At 44.3% G+C, this 25,024-nt stretch overlaps 1 protein-coding gene across 10 annotated transcripts in view; it reads left to right on the forward strand.

Annotated features, from left to right (window-relative positions):
* foxp2 (forkhead box P2) overlaps positions 1–21,486 on the forward strand; it is a 108,538-nt gene extending 87,052 nt beyond the window's left edge. For 5 of the 10 annotated variants that reach the window (XM_034578341.1, XM_034578342.1, XM_034578343.1 and 2 more), the window contains 10 exons: positions 893–980; positions 3,580–3,663; positions 7,117–7,327; positions 8,517–8,620; positions 8,778–8,879; positions 11,381–11,502; positions 11,686–11,755; positions 12,604–12,911; positions 17,531–17,575; positions 17,665–21,486. In XM_034578341.1, coding sequence (XP_034434232.1) covers positions 893–980; positions 3,580–3,663; positions 7,117–7,327; positions 8,517–8,620; positions 8,778–8,879; positions 11,381–11,502; positions 11,686–11,755; positions 12,604–12,911; positions 17,531–17,575; positions 17,665–17,809 — 1,279 coding nt within the window. In that variant the 3' untranslated portion in view covers positions 17,810–21,486. The remainder of the gene's footprint in view (positions 1–892; positions 981–3,579; positions 3,664–7,116; positions 7,328–8,516; positions 8,621–8,777; positions 8,880–11,380; positions 11,503–11,685; positions 11,756–12,603; positions 12,912–17,530; positions 17,576–17,664) is intronic. The other 5 variants (XM_034578346.1, XM_034578347.1, XM_034578345.1 and 2 more) reach the window with 4 other exon arrangements.
* Positions 21,487–25,024: the final 3,538 nt, after the last annotated feature.

The following is a 25,024-nucleotide window of genomic DNA, read 5'->3' on the forward strand; positions in this document are numbered from 1 at the left end:
TCATAAGCATGCCTCCTCAAAGCTCGCTTTGTGAGTTTGTCACCAATGATCATTTAGATAGAGGCTCATTACCCAGCATCACAACACTTTAGAAACCCCCTTTTTCTCCCCATATTTGTGTACTGTGTTTTTTTTCTTTTCTTCTGTGTGTGTGTGTGTGTGTGTGTGTGTGTGTGTGTGTGTGTGTGTGTGTGTGTGTGTGTGTGTGTGTGTGTGTGTGTGTGTGTGTGTGTGTGTGTGTGTGTGTGTGTGTGTCAGGAATAAAGGTCTACCTTAATGGTGAAGCTCTTTTGTGTCCTTATAGACGAAATCCAATCAAGACAAAAAAAACCTCATTGACTGTTATGGCTGTCTGGCTGCCTTTTTCTTCTAATGAGGCGAACACACCAGATACATTTATTATGTCTGCTGCTGCCGCTGGATAATGCACCTTCCGTTTGAAGAGCTCGCTTTTGTGTGTCAAATGTTGCCGGTGTTAAATCGCGTGCATTGTTTTCGGTAAACGAAGGAGACAAAAGCCGTTCTGCTGGGCTGGCATCTTTTATTCTGCGCGGAGAAAGCGGCGCCCGGGGTGGCACCGGAGTTAGCCATCTAAACTGGCACAGGGCCCATTGTCATGTTAAACATGGCACCACACACCGTCATGTTACTTCTAATTACCTCGTTTCACCGAGGAACAATGGCTCCTAACAGGATCCTATAGATGACTGTGTCAGTATAGAAATATTATCATTAAAAGCAAAACAGTGGTGAAGGTGATACGGCAATTATCATCCTCCACAGTTTGGATCAAACTAAAAGATATTTTGCTGTGTGGCATTGACATACCATTTGAATTGGTGTATAACCTCTCTCTCTCTCTCCCTCTCCCTCCCTCCCTCCCTCCCTCCAGGCATCTAAACAATGAACACGCCCTCGACGATCGGAGCACAGCTCAGTGTCGAGTCCAGATGCAAGTCGTACAGCAGCTAGAAATACAAGTAAGTTTCCCTTTTTGCAATAAAGAACACCTCAGAACAGAAGTTGGATCAAAGCCGTGTGCATTGGAAGATGTAGAAAGGGTCGTCCACTAATCAGAAGGGTCTGTGGTTCGATCCCCGGCACTGCCTGTCTGCGTTCAAAAATACTGAACCCCAAATGGCCCCTGAAGGCTGTGCTGACAGTGTATGATAGATGAAGTGTTGCATTGAGAAACAAGTGTCGGTGAATGAGCGAATGCGACTTGAGCTGCTGTCAGAAAAGTCCCAGTCAGTTGCTGCGGACATTCTGGAGAATCTCTGGAGTTTCACCTCCCAGCCCCACAGTAACGATTCTGGATAATGTCCGAATGAGCCCATGTAAGCACCCAGTGGGAGAAAAACTCAAAAGAATACTAATATCTTAGTGTGAAGGAGCAGCGCCACACACGGTGAGGGCCGAAGCCGGTGTCGATGTGCCATAAACAAAAAAAAAAAACATGATCTCTGCCTCCTGCCTGCTGCGTCACCCTCAGTGTCTGACCAGAGAATCTCCGGCTTCGTTCTTGATGTGTGGAAGACAAACTCCAGAGAAAGTCCGGACCCAATTGTCCGTTCTCGAGCGTTCATGTCTGAAAGGCGCGATATAAATACAGCCCATTTACCATTTATCATATAGTTAACTTTTCACCATTGTCACATTTTACTGTCGCAAACTCACTTCTTGTTTAAGTAGCCAATCATCCCGTCCAAACTTTATTTTTCAAAGTTGTGTGAGCGACAGAGTGAGGCCACATCGTGGTCCGCTTAATATTTCCCAAGACAAGCAGGACCTGCTGGATTCAACAAAGCCACTAAACAAAGGAATCCTCAGGCCTTACAACCAAAGCCATTATGGCTGTTTTAATTGAATTAAGCGTGTGCTTTATTTTCTCAGCTTTCTTTTTTTTTCTTCCTCTTTCTCTTTTTCTTTCCAATTAATAGCGAGCGCATCTCTCCCGGTCTGCTGTGTTAATTAACTGCACTTTGCACCTGAAGAAAGCTCAAAAGGAGGGAACTATTTTCAGTAGGTGGAGCGTGACCTTATTAAGAAGTCATGCTGGCTAGATAATGAGAACGCTGATTGAGCGCTCTCATTATTACTCAGCACTGGCGGCCGCCGCTCGCCTTCCTTTTCAGAAACAAATAGGTGTGTATATGTTTTAAAAGTGGGATCAAACAGAGTGACGGAGGGAAATATTCAGTCGGGACGGTAGAAACTGGGCTTCTACGGAGGGGGGGTTTAATAAATGTAAATTGTAAATGGTCTGTATTTATAGTAGCGCTCGTCACTACAGTGCATGGCAGACCCAGTCCTACAGCACTCACACACTGCAAGCACAGTGTCTTGTCCACTTCGGGATCAGACCGCCGACCCTCTGCTCAGTGGACAGCCCGCCCTACCTCTGGAGACACAGCTGCCCCCCCCCCCCCCCCCCCCCCCCCCCCGATTTAGTAAAACAGAAAATAAAATCAGATCCAAGTTATTTATTCAACTTCCTCTCATTGTGTGTTTTGTTTTTCATTTCAACACAGAGCTACTGAAGCTTGCTCTCTTCACTGTGACCAATTACTGTGTTGTCTGTCCTGCTTCTTCTCCTCTCTCACATTCTTTCATTTCTTCATCCCTCTCTTCTTTTCTTTTCTCCTCCTGCACGAGAGCCGTCACTCGTAATGAGGCCCAGCTCTGTGCGCGTGTGTGCACGCCTACTTGCTTGTCTGTTTTTCCCTGTGTATGTGTGTGTGTATATTAAGGGGTGTGCGGGGGCTGAGTCTTTCACAGGGTCCAGTCCCTGTCACTCCCCGTGAATTAGATTGATGATAGGCGATGGCCGGGGCCACTAACTGGACGGGGGAGGCGGGGCCGCCCGGCACCCTGTTTGGAAGACCTCTTCACCTCTCAGCAGCTGCTGGCTGCGCTCCATCCCCCTAACGGAGTCCACAGGACTTGGAGCAGACACTCAGGACCACCTAATTTATGGCCCAAGTAGCTTGTTACTGTCAGAGCCCCGCTGACCTAAATTCTGCTATTGACAAAAAGATGAAATGCTATTTGTTTTGCCTGACCTGTCTGCACCCGCCTCCCCTCTTCCCTCCCCCACCGAAGCCTCTGGTGTTCTCCTCACAGCACCAGCAGAACTGTTTCTCTCACTTGGTTTATATCAAAGCTCTCGTTCTTTTCTGTACCACTCAAATGTTATGTCTCATTTGCTATGTTCTCCTCTTCCTCTCCTCTTCCTCTCCTCTTGTTTCCTCTCCTCCTCCTTTCCTCTTGTCTCCTCATCTTTCCTCATTCTCTCCTCTGCCAGCTTTCTTCACCTCTCCGTCTTTTCTTCCTTTCCTGTTCCTCTCCTCTCTTCTTCTCTCCTCTTGTCTCCTCTTCCTCTCCTCTCTCTCTTCTCTTCCTCTCGTTTCTTCTTCTCTTGTTTCCTCTCCTCTTTCTCCTCCTGCTCCTCTCCTCTGTCTATCCTCTTCCTCTTTCTCTCCTCTTCCTCTTCCTCTCCTCTCCTCTCCCTCTCCTCTTTCTCCCCCCCTTTAATCCACTCTAATGCACACTCTCCCTCTTTTCTCTCTCTCCAAACAGCTTTCTAAAGAACGTGAGCGTCTTCAGGCGATGATGACCCACTTGCACATGCGGCCCTCGGAACCTAAGTCATCTCCCAAACCAGTGAGTGCATATTGCTCCGGCCACTGTAAACAGGCCTCCACGTAGAAAAATGGACAGTTTAAGCACCAGGCAGTTGTTTGAGTGAATGACAGATGATGAAAAAGAAGGGAATGGGAGTTGTAATACATAAGTTATTTTCGCTTCTTATCGGCAAGAGGACAATAGAGTTTGGAAGTGTATTAGATAGCAGAGCGGCGGAGTCCTTGTCTAAAGCGCAGGGTCATTTCTTTTGTGATGGATATAATGGCCAAAACAACCTGTTGGCCGCTGATGACTGTTTGGCTCGGTGGCCGCGGCGGCACTCACAAACGGAATGGAAGACGAGAATATATATCATTTGAACAACAAACACCTGAAAATTACAGCCGAGTGGCGAAGATGGCGTTCGCGTAAATACCCACCCTGCCGCTGAAATTGCCTCCCGAGAGAGAAAAAAAAACAAAATTGTGAAAGGGGTCATCGAAGAAGGAAAATGGTGTCACTCCTGACGCTTTTTCTCCTGCCTTTTACTTTTTACATTGAATGATTACAAATGCATTTTCCCGTTTTCCAACCCCAGTATTTGGATTTAATATTAAAAAACGCTACATATTTTTTTTGGCAAATATTATTTTCTCCCAATTCCCCACGTTTTGAAATATTTGAGAGCAAAACATTGTTATGGTGTTTCTGCTGCATAGTAAGTGCCTACTTTCAATGGAATAATTTTCCTCATCACCTCTCATCATAGAATGTAGATAATCACAAGATAGCATAATTATCCCATAATTCCATCAGGAATCAAACTCCCTTTTTATAATTCAATCTCTCTCTCTCCTCTTCTGTCTGTCTGTGGCGTCTTTTTCTTTTTTTTTAATCTTCAAAACTCCAGCAGCTTGGTTCCATCTCGTCCAATAAAGCGTTTGCAGCCTATAATCCACGTCTGAATATGAATGAATGATGCTAATGAAGTATTGCATTACATAAAGCACACATGAAAGAGCTGCTAATTGCATTTGATGGTGGGGGCAATTCAGACAGAATTCTTAAATGAACAGTTAAGTCTTCAGTTTTAAGGCTCCCCCTGTTTTTCTAAGGGGAGGTAGGATGAGGATCTGGCGCAGGGGAAAAAACGCTTGTGTATAAAAGTGAGTAGACGTAACAAAACGAGAGATGGTTGGTGGATTTCAAACGGCAGCGCGGCTTTATACCCAATAGAATCACAGGTATAGGAATAGAAACCATGCAGCATAAATAGTTCATGTTGGCCTATTAGGAAACAAGAGTTACCCACGTGTTACCACTGCCAGGCAAACACACCTACACCATTTATTCTCTGAGTCACACTTCATTAAATGGCTCCTTTTGGCCATTGCACGGATGGATGAGAGTCAAAGTTAGTCAGGCTGCAAGTCCTGAATAATCACATCCCTCTCTCTCTGTTTGTCTGTGTGAATGTCTCTCGCTCCCAAACCTTGAGTGTCTTTTGCCAGAATTGGATTACACGGCTGCAAACATGTCGCGCTTGTTGCCGGGACAGCATTTATTTGTATTTTATTCAGCATATATTGAGCGTTTATTAAATTCTCCTTTTGGAGGCATCAGGTACAGTTAAGTTCATTCAGATATGTACTTATGTACAGTAACAAAGTAAATGTACTTAGTTCCATCCCACCACTGCTCATGTTTAATCTCTGTCTGTGCAGCCAGCCCTCGTCCCAGCCAATAACTGTAGCAGCTCGTTACAGCTAAGTGGGCAGATAATTATCATCTGGAAACCTCTGCATCCACTGGAGTCTCTCAAACTTGACATTTCATCCTATTTATCAACACATGCCACAAATGGCCACTGATGCCTCCTCCTCACTCCCCCCACCTCCATCCCTCACCGCCTTCGCGCCCCCCCCCCCTCGTTCCCTTCCAGCTTTCAAGTCGCCTCTAATTCAAACTCTGGGCAACGGATGCATTCCACTTGTAGAGTCTCAATTAAGGCAATTTGGTTTGAATATGTAACGACGTCATTACCATTCCAGCTAAATTAGCGCAGGGACTAAAAGGTCAGTTAAGAATTTTCCAGTCGGTTTGAGCCTCTCACATGAGATTTGGGGAAGCGGACGCAAAAGTGGTGCAAAGAGCCGGACGATTGGCGGTTAGCACAGTTGGCCTCCATGCCAGACATAACTAACACTCAGGGCCGTAATGTTGAAGGAGCTGTGTGTGTGTGTGTGTGTGTGTGTGTGTGTGTGTGTGTGTGTGTGTGTGTGTGTGTGTGTGTGTGTGTGTGTGTGTGTGTGTGTGTGTGTGTGTGTGTGTGTGTGTGTGTGTGTGTGTGTGTGTGTGTGTGTCACCATAAATGTCCATGCAGATATTGTCATTTCAACCTTACACTGTACAAAAAAATCTTACTTTCGATTCCTCTTCTTGCACTGAAGCTTTGACTGGATTAGGGGTAATAATACGCTGCCACAAACTCAACAATAAATACATTATAAACTTTATATATATATTTGTGTGTATATATAGCCCCTTTCAAAATGCAGTTACAAGTTGCTTTACAAATTAAAACTAAGAATTCAGGGCATACAATAGAAAACAAGCATTAGACAACATTGGAGCACAAATACAAGAACACAAATGTCACAGATGAGAAATTGAAAGTGTTGAGGTAGGGTTATATGAAGGGTTAGTATATTAAGTTACATCCACACTGCTGCGTTTTGAAAACAGTGTTACGGTGTGACTGAAAAGACCCAATCAGCAAGCGGTTGTGATCACCGTTTCCAAACTTCTCTGTTTTAGCAGCTCTAAAATGGCAAGTGATCTGTAGCAGAATCTAAAACGAAGTGTGGCCTTACAGTTCATATTTGTCTCCACCTCTATCTTCCTTTAGCTTCTCTCTTCTTATAATCCACTCACTGAGAGTTTTAGCTGAGATGACTCTGAGCTGCTGCTGTGGTCACTATAGTAACCTTGTCATAGCGGAACATAAGGTCACATGTTGTGGTTCTGGACCTGGCTGGTTCTGGATGTTTACCAATTCGCACAACAGCAAACAAAAGTTGCAAAGCCTTGTTTCCTCAGTTTGAAATGATTACGGGTGGTCGAAGTGGCGGAGATAGAGAGGGAGGGATGCAGCGAGCGACAGGAGGGAGGGAGCGAGGGAGTGATAAATAGAGAGATAAAGAGAGATGGGGCCGGGATAACACGGAGGCTGATCGTTGGATAATCTTGAACAGCGTGCTCTAATTAGAATTCTTATGATACAATTTGGTGGTTGTAATTAGTGGAGATAGGCTGGCTCCTCTCCACGAGCCTTGTTAGTGGAAACACAGCTGTGTTAGAGGAGAGGAGAGCAGACACTGTCGGAGGAACCACAAAATAACGCCTTCCTCTCTCTCCCCCCCCCCTGCCTCCCTGCTCCATGCATCTGCCTCCCGCCCACCCTCCCTCCTCCATCCCTCCTTCCCACCTCAGCTCAACTTGGTGTCCAGCGTCACCATGTCCAAGAACATGCCCTCGGTATCGCCGCCGAACTTACCTCAGACGCCCACCACGCCCACGGCACCCATCACGCCCATGGCCGCCATGCCCCAGGTGCCGTCGATACTGGGAGGAGCCAACGTCCCAAGCATGGGCGCCATGCGCAGACGCCACTCGGACAAATACTCCATGCCCCTGTCTTCAGGTGGGACCAACTACTCAGCATTGCACATAACACTGACACACAAATCCATACAGCCAGTGCAGACAATTAAGTTTAAAGTAAATATGAAGCAAATGATACACACAGAAGTACACAAACATTGTTGTACTTTAATCTTCGTGAGGACACTAATTGGCAAAATCCATTCGCTAGACCTTTACCCTAACTTTAACCATCCCAACTAAATGCCTAAACCTAATTCTAACACAAATTAAACCTAAACTGTAACCTTACAGCCCTTTGAAAAGTGAGGTCCAGCCAATGTCCTCACTATTTGAAAATATCCTAACTTTGTAGGGTCTGTGCTCAAAACGGTCCTCACAAAGATACAGGTATATATATATCTATATATAGATAAATATATATACACACACACACAAACTAACACCAATGCTGTTGTCAATGATCATATTTTGTTTCTAAATAGAATTGTTGAATAAAATGGATGTATATATGAATGTGATGTTATGAATTGCAAATTGCATGTGATTTCTCAACCCTCAGAACTTTACTATTAGTCGTACTCGACCTGTAGTAGTGTTGTAGTATGTTTTTTACATGCACACATGTGGAAGTGCACACACAGCGTACTCACACTTGTCCTCTGACATAAAACACACACACCACCACCGACTGCTGTTGGTCTCACCAATGTGGGATGTCTGGTTGGTTTTGTAAAAGCCTGTGTTTAATCACTCTATATGTAAATAGACAAGAACTTCCTTTGTGGATAAATATTACATGAATGTTAATTAAGTTCAAATAATGGTGGAGGGGGAAAAAATACAATATTTATTACATTAAGACATCCCATGTATTAAGCTTTGCATTTTAAATGGTCCGTCTTTGATGTTTATATTTACTCTCTCTGTGTTTAGTGTGAAGACACATAAATTATTCAACCTCAGCCTAACTAACTAACACGGTTCTCATTTTGTGGACGTATTAGTGTTTAAGATCTCTCGCGAGAGAGATTAATTAAAAATGCATTTTGTTAGACATGGAAAATGCCGATTTGATGTGCCCCCCTTAACCCCACCCTCTTTCTTACCCTCCCCTGTTTCTCTCCCCCCCCCCCAACCCCCACCCCCACCACCCACCCCCCCTTTAATTTGATGAAACTTGTGCAAATGCAATACCTAAAGGAATAAAAATTTACCAATTATTTCAGGTGGTGACACAGTATTTATTTTTCCAGAGATCGCCCCAAACTACGAGTTTTATAAGAACGCAGATGTCAGGCCGCCATTTACTTATGCAACCCTCATAAGACAGGTGAGTGGGAAATAAATTAACTTTGCCTGATTAGATTAAAATTAATTGCTGCATGAATCATGGCAGCCCCCCCTCTCTCAATGCATCTGTGTGTGTGTGTGTGTGTGTGTTACGTGGTCTCGTTAGTAAACCATTATTTGATGTCATCTCATTCCAGGCTATCATGGACTCTGCCGACATGCAGTTAACGCTTAATGAAATCTACAGCTGGTTCACGCGCACGTTCGCCTACTTCAGACGCAACGCCGCAACTTGGAAGGTAACTTTCATGACCCCCCCCCCCCCCACACACACACATGCGACCTCCACCTTTCACTTCCTTTCACAGCAACGACAGCTCCTTCCTCTCGCCCCAAGTCAATAACAAAAACCTGAAGAAAAGCATATATTTGCTCAGCGCCTAGCGATTAGCACTCCTCTCCCATTCTTCCCGACCTCTCTAACGAATAAAGCACCGTTCTCCTCTTATTTATTTTTTCCGCCGCGCTGCCTTCTCTGTTTGGAAATGACAGCTGAAAGAATTATTCTGCCTCGGATATCGTTTTCTAATTCGGTGCAATTAATAGCGAGGCTCGGCGCTGGAGAGGAGAGGGCTCTGACGCACTAATTATACAGCAGCCACTCCATCATCAGCACCTTTTGTTAAGGGAGACACCCCTCCTCCTACTCCTGAAACCACCTTCCCTCGCATATCATTGGTTAATTAGGAAGAAATATGGCTGTTTGCCTGTTAACCAGCTCTCAGCTGTGTGAACGGAGGCGCGTGCACACGCACATGCACACAAACACATAAACAGGTCTAAGAGAGAGGTTAAGGGTGTGTTCATGTGGAACTAAGGCAGGGAGGAAAGTGAGAATTGGCCTGTCATGGAGGGAGCGCTCTTTATTTACCCACACAAAAGGCCCCATTTGTATATCTGTCCCGACAACTTTATTGTCCTGTCTGCTTCCACAAAGATGGTAAAAAATGTCTCTGCAGCCGCACACGCTTTAACCCGGAGTGTGTCCGCCTGCTGATAAAGAAAAGCCTCGCCGGGGCCGCCAGCGTCTCCTCGCGTTTCATCCCGTGGCCCCTACGCGTCATTCGTTAGCCGCCTTTTAGCCTTTGTGGCTGCGCGGAGGACTGGAGGGACAAGGAGAGAAAAAAACATGAAGCAGCCGCTCATCAGCATGCAAGACGTGGCGCAAGCACTAGATTTAGCAAAGTGAATTAATTTGGATTTGGGATGCAAATGAGCACATGGGCGTGTGATCAACCGATTCAGGAGGGGATGCAAGGAAAAAAAGATGCAGTGCCCTTTTTGCAGTTTGTTGGGTACAGTAAGATGCTGTGTTCTGCAGCGTAATAATGTTAGGACACGTTCTCAGAGGTTTTGTGGCAGCAAATAACACAACCACGTGCATATCTACCTTATTTATACGTTCCTTTTTTTTCTTCTCCTTCCTCGTTTCCTGATAAAAGTTGCTCCTGTTCCTATGATACAATAGGAATGTTATCACAATGACATTAGAAATATCTTGTCTCCCAGTTGGCACAATAACCACGGTGATGTATTTACATCTGCGGCTCCCACAGTAAAGCATTAGCGGGATGATCAGCGGCGGGCTTGTCATTTGATTAATGCAGGGAATTTGTTTTAAAGAAAAACAAAGAAGGAGAAGAAAAGAAAGGAAAAAATGACAGGTAGTTTAATATCTCAGCTCGGTCTCATCAGCTCAAAAGAGGGATCTGCACCCCCCCCTCACCACCACCACCACACCTCACTCACTCTCTTCTTCTCCCTCTCACCCAGAAGCTTATTAGTTCTAACTATATAGCATGCATAATAAAACTGCTCATTTGCTCATTAATATTAAAATTATCATATTCAGAGCCATGGGCATTAAGATCAATCAAATCCCGGGATTTTCAGGTCAGATGCGAGATCTGCTTATGAGTTTTTTTTTTTTTTTTTTTTTAAACCCTTTTTCTTGGAAGAAAGGAGCCGTACACACCGAGCGGAGGCAGACGATAAATACGAGAGGCAGCGATATTAAAGCCAAGGTTATTATTTGTAGAGTCTGATGCATGTTTTAATTATCATATGGTCGTATTAATATGAGGAGGTGATTTTTTTATTTTTTCCTTTCTATAGGTTTTTTTCTTGGATTGTAATTAATTACTGGTTTATTGTATGAAAGCAATCTACCTGATTTAATTTATATTTAAAAGATAACATGTCTTGCGATGAAGACTACACTGAGCAGATTTGGACGTATAGATGTCAGATACAGTTCAGCGTAATCCTCCTTACTCGTGCACACACGCACACACACACACTCTCTCGCGCTGACACCAGGACCTCATGATGACTGTCTCTTTTCTCTCGCAACACTGTCATCTTTTAAAGCGACGTGTCCATTAAGAGCAACGCTGCTCTGGCGCAGAAAGGGTTACTGACATCACCATTATCAAGGCCGGTATTACCACTTCTGTCACCACCATAAGCCATTCGCTATGCTGATTACCTCCTTTTAGCCTACTTACTCTGATTGATATGTACTGTGTGCAGGACTTGTAAGAGCATTCGCTCTCACTCAATTTTTACTAATTAAATCAATGGTGTGTGAATGTTGAGAATTTTCTTCAAAATGCAAGAGAGAGAGAAAAATCAATTTCCCAGCCTTGAATGAAAATGAATGAACGTGATTCGCTTTTTTTTTTTTTTTTTTTTTACCTCATCCCTCTGACCTCCGTGTCATCCTCTCTCCCCCCCACAGAACGCCGTGCGCCACAACCTCAGCCTGCACAAGTGCTTTGTGCGCGTGGAGAACGTGAAGGGGGCGGTGTGGACGGTGGACGAGGTGGAGTACCAGAAACGCAGGTCGCAGAAGATCACAGGGTACGAGCTTCCGTCACCGCCGCTTAGATCTAGATGTGAAGGTCAATGACTTGTGGGAGATCACAGACGATCAGAAATCTCTTTTGCCTCTCTTCGTTTAAACAGACATTTTATTCTCCCTGCTGTACATTTAGCTCTTTCTTCGCTGATATTTGATATATTTTATTTATCTTTTTCTTCCAGAAGCCCATCACTTGTCAAGAACTTGCCCTCCAGTCTTGGCTATGGAAGTGCACTAAACGCGAGCTTACAGGTGAGAACCAGGCGCCTGAGAGCAGCTCTCACTCACTGCTCTGCATGTTTACACGGTGGCCACTCGACTCGCTGAACAGTGGAGCAGCAGAGCTCCTTGCGGCTCCTGCGGACTCCAAAAAAACAACTTTATTGTTTTCCTTTAACTCCATTTCCTGCCTCTTCTCCCTGCTCGTGTGTTTCTGCATCTCCTCCTCTCCCTCCTGTCGGACTCAGAAGGCCACCCTGTGGTCGACTCAGGAAGCGGCTCCTCCCGTCTGTTCTTCCCGTTCTCTTTCCTCCCCTCTCCTCTCAGCTGTGGCAGCCACCCTAGATTGATAGCGGCGTGTGCAAATGCAAGGGCATGTGCATTAATATTTATCTAAGCTGTCATAAATGATTTGGCTTCATAGTGTACGCCGGCGAGGTGCTCATGGCAAAAACTTTAAAAATTTAATCACTGTATATAACTTTAATGCGCAGCAGGCGAAAGTGTCAGGAGTTTTTATTATTTTGAGGTAAAGTTTTTGGGGGGGACTTTATTTTTCCTATAATAGCCACAAACACAAGGGCATGTGAATGGCAGCTGGGGGGGGGGGGGGGGGGGGGGGGGGGTGGTTGTCAGGAAGGTGTCACTGGGTGAAAAATAGCCTGCAACAGAATAGAAAAGTTGGGACAGAGTTTTAATAATTATTATGTTATTATGTAAAGACTGTGAATATCATTCCCTCCCTGCTCCTCCATGCTCTTTACCTGCTTCCTTTCCCGTCTTATTCCTTTGCGATCTTTCTTTTTCCCTTCCTCTCTTTCACCTGCACCCCTCCTATTTAATCTCATGTCTACGCCTCCTCTGTCTCTCTCCTCCTGCAGGCTGCCCTGGCCGAGACCTCCCTGCCTTTGCTCGGGACCCCCGGCCTTATGACCAGCGGCTCCACGGGCCCGATGGGTGGCAGCTGCCACGGCCTCCTCGGCGGAGACCCGTCCGGACTGACAGGCGGGAGTCCACATGGGCTGTTAGGTGGCAGCCCACATGGGCTGCTGGGCGGCAGCCCCCCAGGCATGCTGGGCGGCAGCCCCCCGACCCTGCTGCAGTCGGCCCACGAGGAGCTCAACGGCTCGCTTGACCACCTGGACACCAACGGACACGGCAGCCCCGGGTACTCCCCACCAGTACACATGTAAGTTTCCCCGCCTGCAACCTCAACTGTGTGTGTGTGTGTGTGTGTGGTGTGTGTGTGTGTGTGTGTGTGTGTGTGTGTTGTGTGTGTGTGTGTGTGTGTGTGTGTCAGTCAGAGCTACACATCAAGGCAAGTAAATTGTATGATGAATATATGATAATGAAGGCGGCAGTTAGTCAATATTTATTTATTTATTATTATTTATGCAAGATTTAGCATGTTTACTGTAGAATGTGTTGAACCGTGTCTTCTGTCCCTAAGACACATCTTTTGGATGCAGCATTGTATAAAAGCATTGAATTGCCCGCCGGGGACAAACACAGTTGTTTTGAATTTGAGACCCTGCTCCTTTAAGAAAACTGTACTTTCAGTAGATATCAAAAAAACTTAAAGCCACTGCCTTAATTACCACACACCTGAATGTTCCCGCTCTCTCACTGCGACACAGTATATGATGCATCGAGTGCCTCTTTAGAGCCTGGAAAGGTTAAGTGCCACGAGCACATACTGAATCACACATCACACATTGTTATGTGTGATGAGTACTTATTTGAGAATGCGAGCACATGTTGAACCCCCCCCCACCCCACCCCACCCCACCCCACCCCACCCCATCACCTCCACCATCACCACCTCCGCTCCTACACTGAATCCACTCGCTGTCCTCGTGCCTTGTTACTTTAATTGCCTGATATTTAACCAGAGTCGCAGCGTTCCCTTCACTCCGCCGTGACCTCAAGAGCAAGGTTCACTTTCCCAGCATGCATTGTATCATAATCTCCTCCTGTCTCCGCCGTGGTTAATTTCACCGGCACTCTGCGTACACCTGACGTTTTGGATATAACAGTTAATTCCGGGTCTATAAATAGGCCCTTCTGCACATTCGTCTTTAATTACACCACTGTCTGCATTATAGGGGTTTAGCTGCTATATTTTATGCAAGGCTGTTCCCATTAATATTTAGGGAGTTATGCATTAATTACTTTTAAGAAAATCTCCCCCCCCCCCTTTCCCCATCTCTTGTTTTTTAATGGAGCTTAGACAGAAAGATAGCGTTTTTAAAATTGATCTCGGGCGAGTTTCTGGAAAAACAAACCTGCGCCCGTGATGTCACTCAGACGCACGCACATCGCCGCACATTCTGAGACAAACACACATGTTACACTTCAACTGTCCATCCAAGCTTGTGTCGCGAAAGTCAGGCCGACACTCGCCAACCACTCCTGTAATGGATAAAGGATGCACTCCAGCTTCCGAGTGTTTGGTTCCCTCGACCGGGCGTCTCCATACGTTCATCTCTTTGGACGTGTTTACCTCGCTCTGAAACGAGGCGTTAAGTGGAGCAAATCTGCCCGGCCCTGGACAGAATCCCGGCGTTACCGCTCCCTCAGGTCATTTCACTTTTAAGTAACAGGACGGCGTCGACTCCCCCCCGTCCTCCTCTCTCTGGCCTTGACACTGACATGAACGGCTGCAGAGGAATGAGATGCATCCCTCCCTCCCTCCCTCCCTCCCTCCCTCAGCCACGACAACCTCAAAATGGAAGAAATGTGTTTTTCACGACTGGCTCTTTCCAGAACGCGCTTAAATAATGGAGTGGCGCGCAGCAGCGAACTCAAAGTGTACATCACCTTTCTCAGGAGAGGACGGCGCAAACGAGTGGAGCCAACAATTAGGCAAACCTCTCTTTTCCCCCCCTCCGATGGCAAAAGGTTAATGCTATCTGCTTAACCGCAAACCAGATTGCCCCGGGCGTGTGTGCGCGCGTGTGCATGTGCAATACACTCATGTACACCCTTAGGGGTATGCTCAAAGGAAGTAGTACAGTGTATATGAGAACATCTGCAAGTGAAGAATTAGCCTTTCCAATTTGCAAATGAGTAACCTCCCTTCAGAAAAGGATAAATTCAAAAATAATGTTTTTAATGTCGCTATATTTTACCAGCGGAGGCTTGTGCTGTCACCTGTAATTGTTTGGTGATCGCCCCTCTTTGGTGTTCATTAATGAATCACAGTGCGCTGTTACACACTCCTCACCCCGGCCTCCCCTCCAACCCCAACCCACCATTAGGCCCCCCCCCCGGACTAATGACCTTATTTGCATCCCTGACATACCTCTGCATGATTGCCGCTGCTAATCTCCCATCCGATGCAAGAGCACACACATCCAGCGTCAAGTATTTATTACGGAAAGTCCAGCGTTTTCTCCTGAGTGACTCACTAATGGCAGCTCGCCATTGAGTGCTAAATGGCTCATCCACGCACTTTTATTCAAAGTGTCGGGAAGCTCGGGCCTGCGAAGACGCTCCTGCGTGTTTTCATCGCAGAGCCACACAAACACGTAATGAGCTGCGTATTAAAAACCTCTGCTTTGTCAGTTTGACAGCTGATGGAAGTGATGATTCCACTGATTGTCAGAGTTAATTATTGGCGACTAAAAGATGATCAGGATTGTGACTTGACAACGTTACAACATTTTCCTTAATGAGGCATGTTGTTCTTATTATCTACGTGTCTATTTTTTATTCTATTTTCCAATATCTTTTTGAAAGATTTGATTGATAACGTATCCTCTCTAGATGGCATGTGCATAGGCAGTATCTAAAACATAATATGTACCTGGTAACCGCTCCCTATATAGTATTTATCTGCATTCACGACATAGTTTAAATGATAATGAAGTTGTCAACAACTATAACTACATCTCCTTTACCTCCAATTATTTGTGGAATAGTCAATTAACGACAATATTCTGATGAAATCTTCAAAAATATGTTATTATAGAAGACGTTGTAAATAATAATCACTTAAAAATATTCGTAAACCTGCGTCCAACAGCATTAATATGTAATAATATATTTGTTACAATTAATATGTTAATATATATGATTGTATACTGCTCGTGAAGTCTGAATATTGGGACTGAAAATCCTGATTCTTCAACATTTTGGCAGCAAGGATATGAACATAGGTCATATATACATATGTTAACGATTATTTATCATTATGGATTATTATTCATTTATCTTTTTTTTAGGGGGGTTCGGTAAATTAGTTTTTTATTTATTCCATAAAATTGAAATAAATATCAAAAATTTACAATCATGTAAATAACGTAACCAAGATGTACAAAGCTGCTTCTGTTTATAGAGTTAAATCAAATAATCAATCAACCAATCGTTTCAGCACTGGTTGGATTCTGTAAAAGAATAATCAGAGCAGATCTCAGAACCTTTAAGATACACAAACAATACACAATAAACAATCATTAGCATCAAAACAACAACAACAGAAGAGAATTTAGTTTTATATAAAGAGTCTTTTCGTTCAGTCGACAGTTCCAGTGACAGCAGAGTTTGGTTATTTTTAATCTTTCTCTAACCTCTGGCTGAGGTGTTTTTCTTTACGCCTCCGTAAATCTGAGTGGCACAAACAGAAATATTCATCTGCTCAGATCGGCCTCCTTTCTTTTATTCCACCACATCAGAATATTAATTTACAGTATTTGGTTCAGAATATTAAAGTCATCTGTACCTTTTCAAATTCTTTTCAAATTCAAAGCCCCCTCCCCATCTTCCACTGATGAAGGCAGCCCAGGAGAGAGAAAGAGAGAGAGAGAGATAGAGAGAAAGAGAGAGAGGCTACGAGACGTGTCCTAACGCACTACCACTTGATAAGTCCCCCCCCCCCCCTCTCTCTTTCTCCTCTTTTAAAGTCCGCAGGGATTTTCTGATGCATCCGATGTGTCAGGAATAATTAGGTTTTGTCAGATTTATCATCGTGGCACAAAACCCTCTCCCCGACTCGGGCCCCGGATCATGTTATGCCTTGTTTGTGTGTGACAGCATTATTATTCTTGTTAGTCGCACAACACTTTATGTGTCGGGCTGCCCTGTTGTTCCGAGCGGAGAGGTGTTCCGCTCGCCGCCAGCTCCGCCGCTTTCCCGCCCGACGCTTATTGACGGTGGCTAAAGATATTCATCCATTTAGAGTTAAAAACATGTATCATGGTGTCCGAAGCCAACTGCCGGGGCTGAAGTTGATTAATGGCAGAACCTAGCTGCCGGTTTTTCCTCTTGAGGAGCGACACGCACGGCCCCTGCATATTAACGAGTGGCTGCGCTTTCTATTAACTAGATAAAAAAGCCTCTCCTCCTGCCTTTGCTCCAGGGGCTCAGGGATGAGAAATTCTCCATTATTTATCATGTGGCCTGTTTCCCCCCCCCCCCCTTCCTTTCTCCTTTTTCATGTATTTCAACCTGGTGTCATCAGTAAACTTTTAAATGCCAAACATGTCTGGAACATCACAGCTTATCGGCCTTACAGGGGCCGTGTTTTTCATGCAATTTTCATGCGCTTACTTACAGTAGACGTGAGGCATCATGTCAAATTAGCGTCTCGCAAACAACACGGTTGTTATGTCCGCTGGATGGTGCATGTAACAGTTGACGTGTGCTTGTTTTTTACGATACAACAAAATATTTATCAGCCAGCTGAACGCCCACAGTTTGTATTCCATGTGCAGCGAAGGGCGTTCATTCCCACAAAATGTATTTCTGATTTCATTGAGTGATAATAATTTGCCATACCCCATTGTACTTTGTGTCTTTATACTCTAGGTGTTTCCCAGTTACTTTAAATTTTTCACATGAAAAACTTAAGTGGTGAGTTTTTGATCTTGCACTTGGAACAGAAATTTGTCACCGAGCACACAGAAGCTCTAAAGTTTATCGCCAATGTGATTGTGTCGCAGGCCGCCCATTCACGTGAAGGAGGAGCCGCTCAACATGGACGACGACGACTGCCCGATGTCGCTGGTGACGACGGCCAATCACAGTCCGGAGCTGGAGGAGGACCGGGAGCTGGAGGAGGGGAACTTATCGGAGGACCTCGAGTGACTAGGGCGCGGCTTTTGGCCGACGTGTCCCTCCGCCCGGGCCGCACTGTTCCTCCCACGCAGACCTCCCTCCAGACTAGAAACCACTCCACAGCCCAAGCAGACACAGCCGACTCTCTCTCTCTTGTCTCTATCACCACTGGGACTATTTATTGAGCATGCATCCGGATGGAGACCGGTCCAAAGGAACTCTTTGCTGCAGACCTTTGGGATCCCCGAACACGACAGGCATGAGTTGCCTGGTTAAAAAAAACAAAACAAAAAAACTAACTCTCCGAGATTTCTTTAGAGATGGCGTGGCCACGTACAGTACAAGGATGATGGACTCACGGATGTGGGGGGAAAAAAACAAACGAGCCGAGTCATGTTCCGTTGAAAGCTAGCGGCCTCATATACTGCCAAAAAGGAAGACGTTTTATGTTTGTGAATAACCCGACCCCACAGTAGTTGTTGACGTCTAGAGACAATTGCTGGTTCAATTCAAAGTTGTTGCTCTGTTCTCATTTGCACAGGAGTAGTCTCAGAAATTTGTGTCACTGCCTGTATGTTGCTACGATAATAAAAAAACCAGTATATTGTTTTCAGCTTTTTTTTTTTTTTTAAATCATCGTTTAATTTTCCAAATATGATTTTTTTTTTTACACCAACTGTAAATGCCATTTCCCTGAATTACACCAGAACTACGGTACCCAGACTGTTGTTGCAGCTGTCCAAAAAAAAAAAAAACGATAAAAAAAAAATAAAAAGTCGGCTTCCAGTCTATTATCTGTTTGTGATTAAAAGTTTGGGGGGAAAAGAATAATAATAATTGTTTGTGAAAAAGCACCATTTACAAAACAAATGCATTTCTGCCTAATTTTCTTCTCGCTGTTCCTCCTTATACCTCCTCGTTCTGAAAGCTTTGTCTACCTGCAAACAGTCACAGGCAACAGCTAGAAACCAAAGCCAACAATGGCCAATAGCTTATAAGACAGAAAGCCGCCAAAACTCCTCTTGGTCCGCCTTCTGCCACTTTAAACTCGTACAAAGAGAAGCTTTCGTTCTGCAAAACTACCTTCAAAGTAACCTCTGGGATCGTTTAGTTTTCGCCCCTATACAAAGATGATCGCTGGGAAAGAGAGATGTGGGCGGGGCGGGGGGGTGGGGCGTAAATGCTGATTTTGTAAATTGATAACTCGTCCACTTTGGGGATTTTCTGCCAGAAATACTGTAGGTTAGAAAGAGGCGATGTGGTATTTGACTGGTAGAGAGCAGCTAACTGTAAAAGTGGATCATGACCAAAACGAAAAAAAAAAACATTTGTGTATTCAATGGAAGTGCAGAAACATTGTGTTGTTGTGACGTTTATTTTTTACGTTTTGTTAAGCTTTACGCATCAAACTTCATTCTTTTTTTATTTGTTTTGTTTTTTGGGGGTTTCTTTTCTTTTTCTTTTTTTTCTAACCTGGTGAATATGTAACGTTCTAAGTGGGACTGTCAAAAATAATGTCACGTCTTATTTCCGTCAGGCGGTTTTTGCTCCGCGTCGAAAACCGAAACCGAAAACACCACGAACCAAACGTTTGAAACAAAAAAAAAATCTAGTGAAGCCAAATAATTTTCCAGTTGATATGAGATGACGTGGCTTGGTTACCGTGTAAGAGCAAATAATAATAGCCATTGCAGAAGAGGATATCTAAGGTGAAAGAGAGGTAACCTTTTCTAGGTGATATTTGCTTTAACTCCATCCAACATCGAATAGTCATCGTGTGGCTCGTAGCTTCTCAACCATACAGGTGCAACCGTTTTTGGCACGGGCTGTACTCCGTATAGGTGGCCAGCTTTTTCTAATAACGCACGCTGGTATTTCTTGACACTAAAGAGAAGTAGTTCTCGCGGCGACTCGCGTCCCGTCGTCTCCTGTCGCAGCCAATGTCATCTAGAAAAGTGTTGTTGCTTTAATGGTCATTTCTGTTTTCAGTAAACCAAAGTTACACAAAATTCTGCCTCCTCTTGTATGGGATAAAGAAATCACAACCTGTTGAAGACACACACACACACACACGTATTCACAGACCCCCCCTCCGAGCTTTTGGTCTGCAGATCTTCTTGTTTCGGTTAAATCTCCAGCTGCAGAGAAAATGTACGCTGTCAAAGAACCGACGAGTGTCTTTGTATCGCACTGTAACGAGCGACGCGTCCGCCTGCTTTGACCAAAATGGAAACACACTGTGCATATGTTGTCTTCAAGCCGAGAAATTGGCTGCGAGAGCTTAAACACGCAGACACGTGCAGTACTGTACACACACACACACACACACACACACACCAGTTCCACGTCAAGAGGGTGCTGGGCCACAGGAACAAAGCTTATCCCTTCAATACTTAGCTGGAGTCAGCAAAACGACTTGAAGACGACGTTCTTAATAATCTTATCACACCAAATAAAAGGGACGCTGCGTCTTTCAAAAAAAAAAAAAAGAAAGGAAAGAAAAAGGGTTCTCCCACTTACCCAAAAAGGCTTTCTCAAAGCTTCTACCTCTGCACAACAAAAAAAAATTCAGAACAATTATGACAGATTGCACGAGTTATTAGAGCGCCACGAGAGCCGTTAACACTTTACCGCGCTTGTCTCATAGGACGTGGCTCAAACCAACGTTTACATTCCCTATACGTCAAGAAACGGAAGATTTGCATCGTAATAGGTTGTCCTCAAACATTTGTAGAATGATAATGTATAGATTAACCTGTAAGGGAATATTGTGTTTTTAAAAAATGCATGTCTAAAAAAATCATTTGGTGGACTGGAAACAAGAACTAAACTGAAAAAGAGTATAATAAAAATCATCGGGACGATGGCCTAAATGTACGTACATTACCTCAGATATACTGTTTTGGGAAGGATTAAAAACCTGTCAGCCACAGAATGCATATTACCTGTAGATTTGCATGGGTTTTGTATAAATTAAGTAAAAAAAAAAAGTCTAAAATAGTTGCTTGCACATAATACCAGAAAGACCTCCAGAACTGCGATCTGCTCCTCCACTAGATTTTAGGATTGTCTGGATTTTCTGGGTTGATTTTGTCTGTATTTTGATAACTGTGCATACTTATGTAAAAAAGAAAAAAATTGTTGGTGGACCCATAAATTTACCAGACTTTTTTCTAAGAGGAAAAAAAAAAATCTCAGTGTTTCTTTTCTGACTTACCTGAATTTTTACTGTTTCTCTCTCATTGCTCGCTAAGAATAGCAAACCTGCTTTTTCTGCATCTGCTTTGCGTAGCTGTAAGGCTTAACCTAATGTGTGTATTTATTGCTTGTACCTCTGTGCATACTTTATGAAGCATTATGTCTGGCAGTTGAGTCATGTATCCTTTCTACTGCTATCCTTCTCTAATAATTGGGAATATGATCCCCGTATGTATACAGTAAATTGGGACTGTAGCAAACATATGTTTATGTAATTGGTGAAAACTTTTTTTTGTTTGTTTTTCGTTTTAATTTCCTTACGATCGAGATTCAACAACATTTTTTTTTTTTTTATACTTTTCATTACTGTGTACTGTGTCCATACGTTAACATGGTTCTCTGACATTAGAAGGTCATGGTTGAGAATTGTAACAGACGTTATTATTTTCTGTATTCATGGCATTTCACTGCTGAATAAAATAAAGGACCAAAACTTGGAATTTGAAAAACAACTGTCTACCTCCAGCATCAGAGAGTAAAAACAAAAAAAAGATCCCCTCCACTGTTACACATATCTTTTATTCTACAAAGGCACAGCCATGAAAATCTAGCTGGCATTACACTTTTAACGTTTCAGGAGCTGCTACTTCAGAGATTTGAAGAGAAGGGGATGGTAGAAGAAAAAAAACGATTAAAGTTTAATGTATATGTTACAAGGCTTTGTTCCAGCTTCCAGCACCTAGTGTCTTGTTTAGAGGAGCGGGACAAGGCAGTGTGTTGTCCACCCCTCTGGACCTGTAATGGGTTTAGCCTTTGTATGATTCCAAGCCCTCTGCTTTCATGTACCACAAGCATGTCCCAGTCTCCACGGAAGTACTGCTCTGTGCCTTTTTTGTGAAAGGCTTTTGTGAGGAGTGACTTATGCCCAGCCAGGCTTCATTTCTGGGCTACACACTGCAAAAGTGGTTCTGGCACAGACTGCATTATTAAGTCTGGTGTCATGCTCATGTAAAAAATATATCTGCCTTATTACCATCAGGGTTCTGCATCATGTCGAGAAAACAAAGATGTGAAATTTCATCAGACGTCTTCCATTTTCCGTGCGTCTCCGAGACGGCAGTTTCCTCTTGACACTTCAAAAGGGGGGGGAAAAAAGAAAACATGCCTTTTAGCCTCTCGATTGATGGACTCTGACTGGTAAAACGCTATGACAGGCCGTGTGGCTAAATCAACTCCAGCAGGCCTACCACACCTTGTCGGTCATGGAGCACCCACACACTGACACCCTCATTGAGATTCAAGCCGAATCTACCATGACCAATAGGTTGCCCATTAGCTCGTCTGTATGCCGGGAGCCTTCTACACGTTCCAACGGATGCTCAGGGACGTCGCGGGACCCTTTGAATCATGTCCGCTGGTCATTTAATCGTAACGCTGATGCATGTTCTTTTTCCTTACCATATGATGTCCCATGAGGGGGTCAGACAACAACAGCATTTTTCATAAAGGCGCCACTCTTCTCGTTCTCTCCCCCCCCTGATGACAGTCCCAGGCATCAGCCATGGCAGGCTCCTGTTATCTCCTCGGAAATGGCGTTCCAGAGCATTAGCTAGCTCGCAAGGCACTCGTCTTCTGTGCTATTTATGCACTTGGAAGTGTTTGTGAATTCAAGTGAGGGATCGCATACGGAGTGCAACAAGGGCCGCTGTGTACTACACAACATCAGAGGGAGCTCCGACATTAAAGTGTTAGAGCGCCTGCTAGAGACCCTTCTTTCAAAGGCCATGAAATAATAATGGGTTGTGGTTAGAGAGGTATCCGTGAGTCACACTGGCTGCTTTTCATAAAGTGGAGTTATTTACAGTGCGATGAATAAAAGAAAGGGTAGCTGCTGGTGCAAGCCTTTTCCACATGAATGGTGGGGGGAGAGAAGTCCCTCTAATATACAGTGGCAGCTACACGAGAGGCCGGGAAATGGAGAATGCACTGAAAGAGGAGTTAATTTCATATTTCATTTTTAAAAGGGTGATTTTTGAGGTTCGAAGCAACATTTGATATTTAGAAAAATGTGTGCTTATTAGCATTCTTTTGGAGAGTTTGATAAAAAGATTGATTCTTCTCTAGTGTTTTTACAGTAAATAGGACCCAGAGCTATAGTTAGCTCAGTTAGCTCGGTAAGCTTGATTAGCTTAAGCCCCTTTTCCACTGGTCAAAAACCCCACTAACACCGAGTAACATCTGTTTTTTGTCTGCAATGTGAGTGGATACGATTGGCCTTCACTCACAGGTCAAATGATTCTGCAGAAGTTGTTATTGGCTCCGGCTCCGCTCGGCAAAAGCAAAGCAGTCAATCACCTTTTTTTTAGCAAGTTTACCTGCATTTAGATAACCCAAATAAATCCATACATTTTGGTTAGCTCAATTAGCTGCGTTATCTTAGTAAGCTTAGTTAGCAAGGTCAAAGTTTAGTTATGCAGCATGTTTAAAATGAACATAGCTGACGAAAGTGGTGAACAGGCTTAAAACATGAGCTCCGTTAGCTCCATTAGCTTAGTTATCTCAATTAGTCAAGTCAAAGTTCATTCACTTAGCATGTTTACAACAACCACCAAAGCCTAGAACATGCTACGACCTTAGTGAGCTCAGTTAAAGCGTAAAGGTTAGCAGGGTGAACAGCCAGCTTGGCTCTGTCCAGGTGTAATCACTCCATTTACTCGCTTAAAGCTATTTGTACAAGAAAGTTGGGGTTTTACAGCGGATTATGTTTTGACGTTCCCCCTATTTCTGGTTTTATGCTAAGCTAAGCTAATTGGCTGGTGGCTGTAGTATCAGCTTCTTGTCTAACTCTTGCGAAGAAAGTGCAGGAGGATGTTCTTGCTCTAACTATTCATTGAGCCTCTTTGACATAACGAGTCGTATGAGTGGCCACTTGGCTAACGTCCTGCCCCTCTGAATTAGACAGCGTTTCCTGGCATCTTTCATTTCATCTCCAACACTGACCAATTAGGTCAATTTATGAACCGTCCCCTTGTGGGATCGGGTGGTAAATATCTCCAGTCTCGCGGTTTATTGATTAAGAGTCCAGGCTCTCTCTCTGTTTCTCTGTCTCTATCTCTTTCTTCCTCCCTCCACCCCTCCTGACCTGACCATGCGTGTCGACTCCAGAGAAGACCCTCTCTCCCCCCCAGGCTGCAAAATTGCCTGCTAAATAGTCCGAGGCAATGGCAACGCTAATTGAGATCATCATTATTATAATTGCGGGCCCTGAAAAGCGCGTCTTAAATAATTTGCATTGCTCTCAAGTTGATATTGGACGCAGTGCAAAAATAATTGCATAGCTCGGAGGCATGACACTCCGTTTCGGTGGTGGGAGAGGGGACGCTTGTGACGCCAAGCCCCACCCAGCAAGAGTACCCCCCCAAGCCAGCACTTGGTTGGTTGCCACAAGGTGTTCGGCTCCGTATCGGATGCCTTCAGAGTCATCAGCGGTGAGGTTTTTGGTACATTTTGTGGCCACTGTGATGTAACCACCTTCCTTGTCAAAGCCTCACAGTCAGCACATTTTTAGTCAAATCGGTAAAAAAAGACTCCCCTGACATCAGGGTCCTTTAATTCGTGGCCCAGTCTTGTGTTTTCCACTGGTCACTGTGTTTTTAAACTAAAGCTGACTCCAAACTCACCTGCCCAACGTCTTGACTTTCCATTCAGTCGAAGGAGCTGCCGAGATCCACAAAAGAAGTCTGTGTGACCTCAATGCATAAAACTTCACTCATCATTTCAACATATGGTCCTGACGTATAAGGTGCTTTTTCACTTTGTGCGGATGTGTTGTGCAGGAGCCGGGGTGTAATGTATGCAAGAGAAATGCCTATTTCTCCAACTGAAACAAGGGATTAACCCAACAAAATGGTGAGAAACTGCTGATATTCATGAATTCTTGCCTGTGGCATTATCTGCCACACACACACACACACACACACACACACACACACACACACACACACACACACACACACACACACACACACACACACACACCAGGTTCTC

This window comes from Hippoglossus hippoglossus, chromosome 23 (assembly GCF_009819705.1).
Source record: "Hippoglossus hippoglossus isolate fHipHip1 chromosome 23, fHipHip1.pri, whole genome shotgun sequence".
Classification (NCBI taxonomy): domain Eukaryota; kingdom Metazoa; phylum Chordata; class Actinopteri; order Pleuronectiformes; family Pleuronectidae; genus Hippoglossus; species Hippoglossus hippoglossus.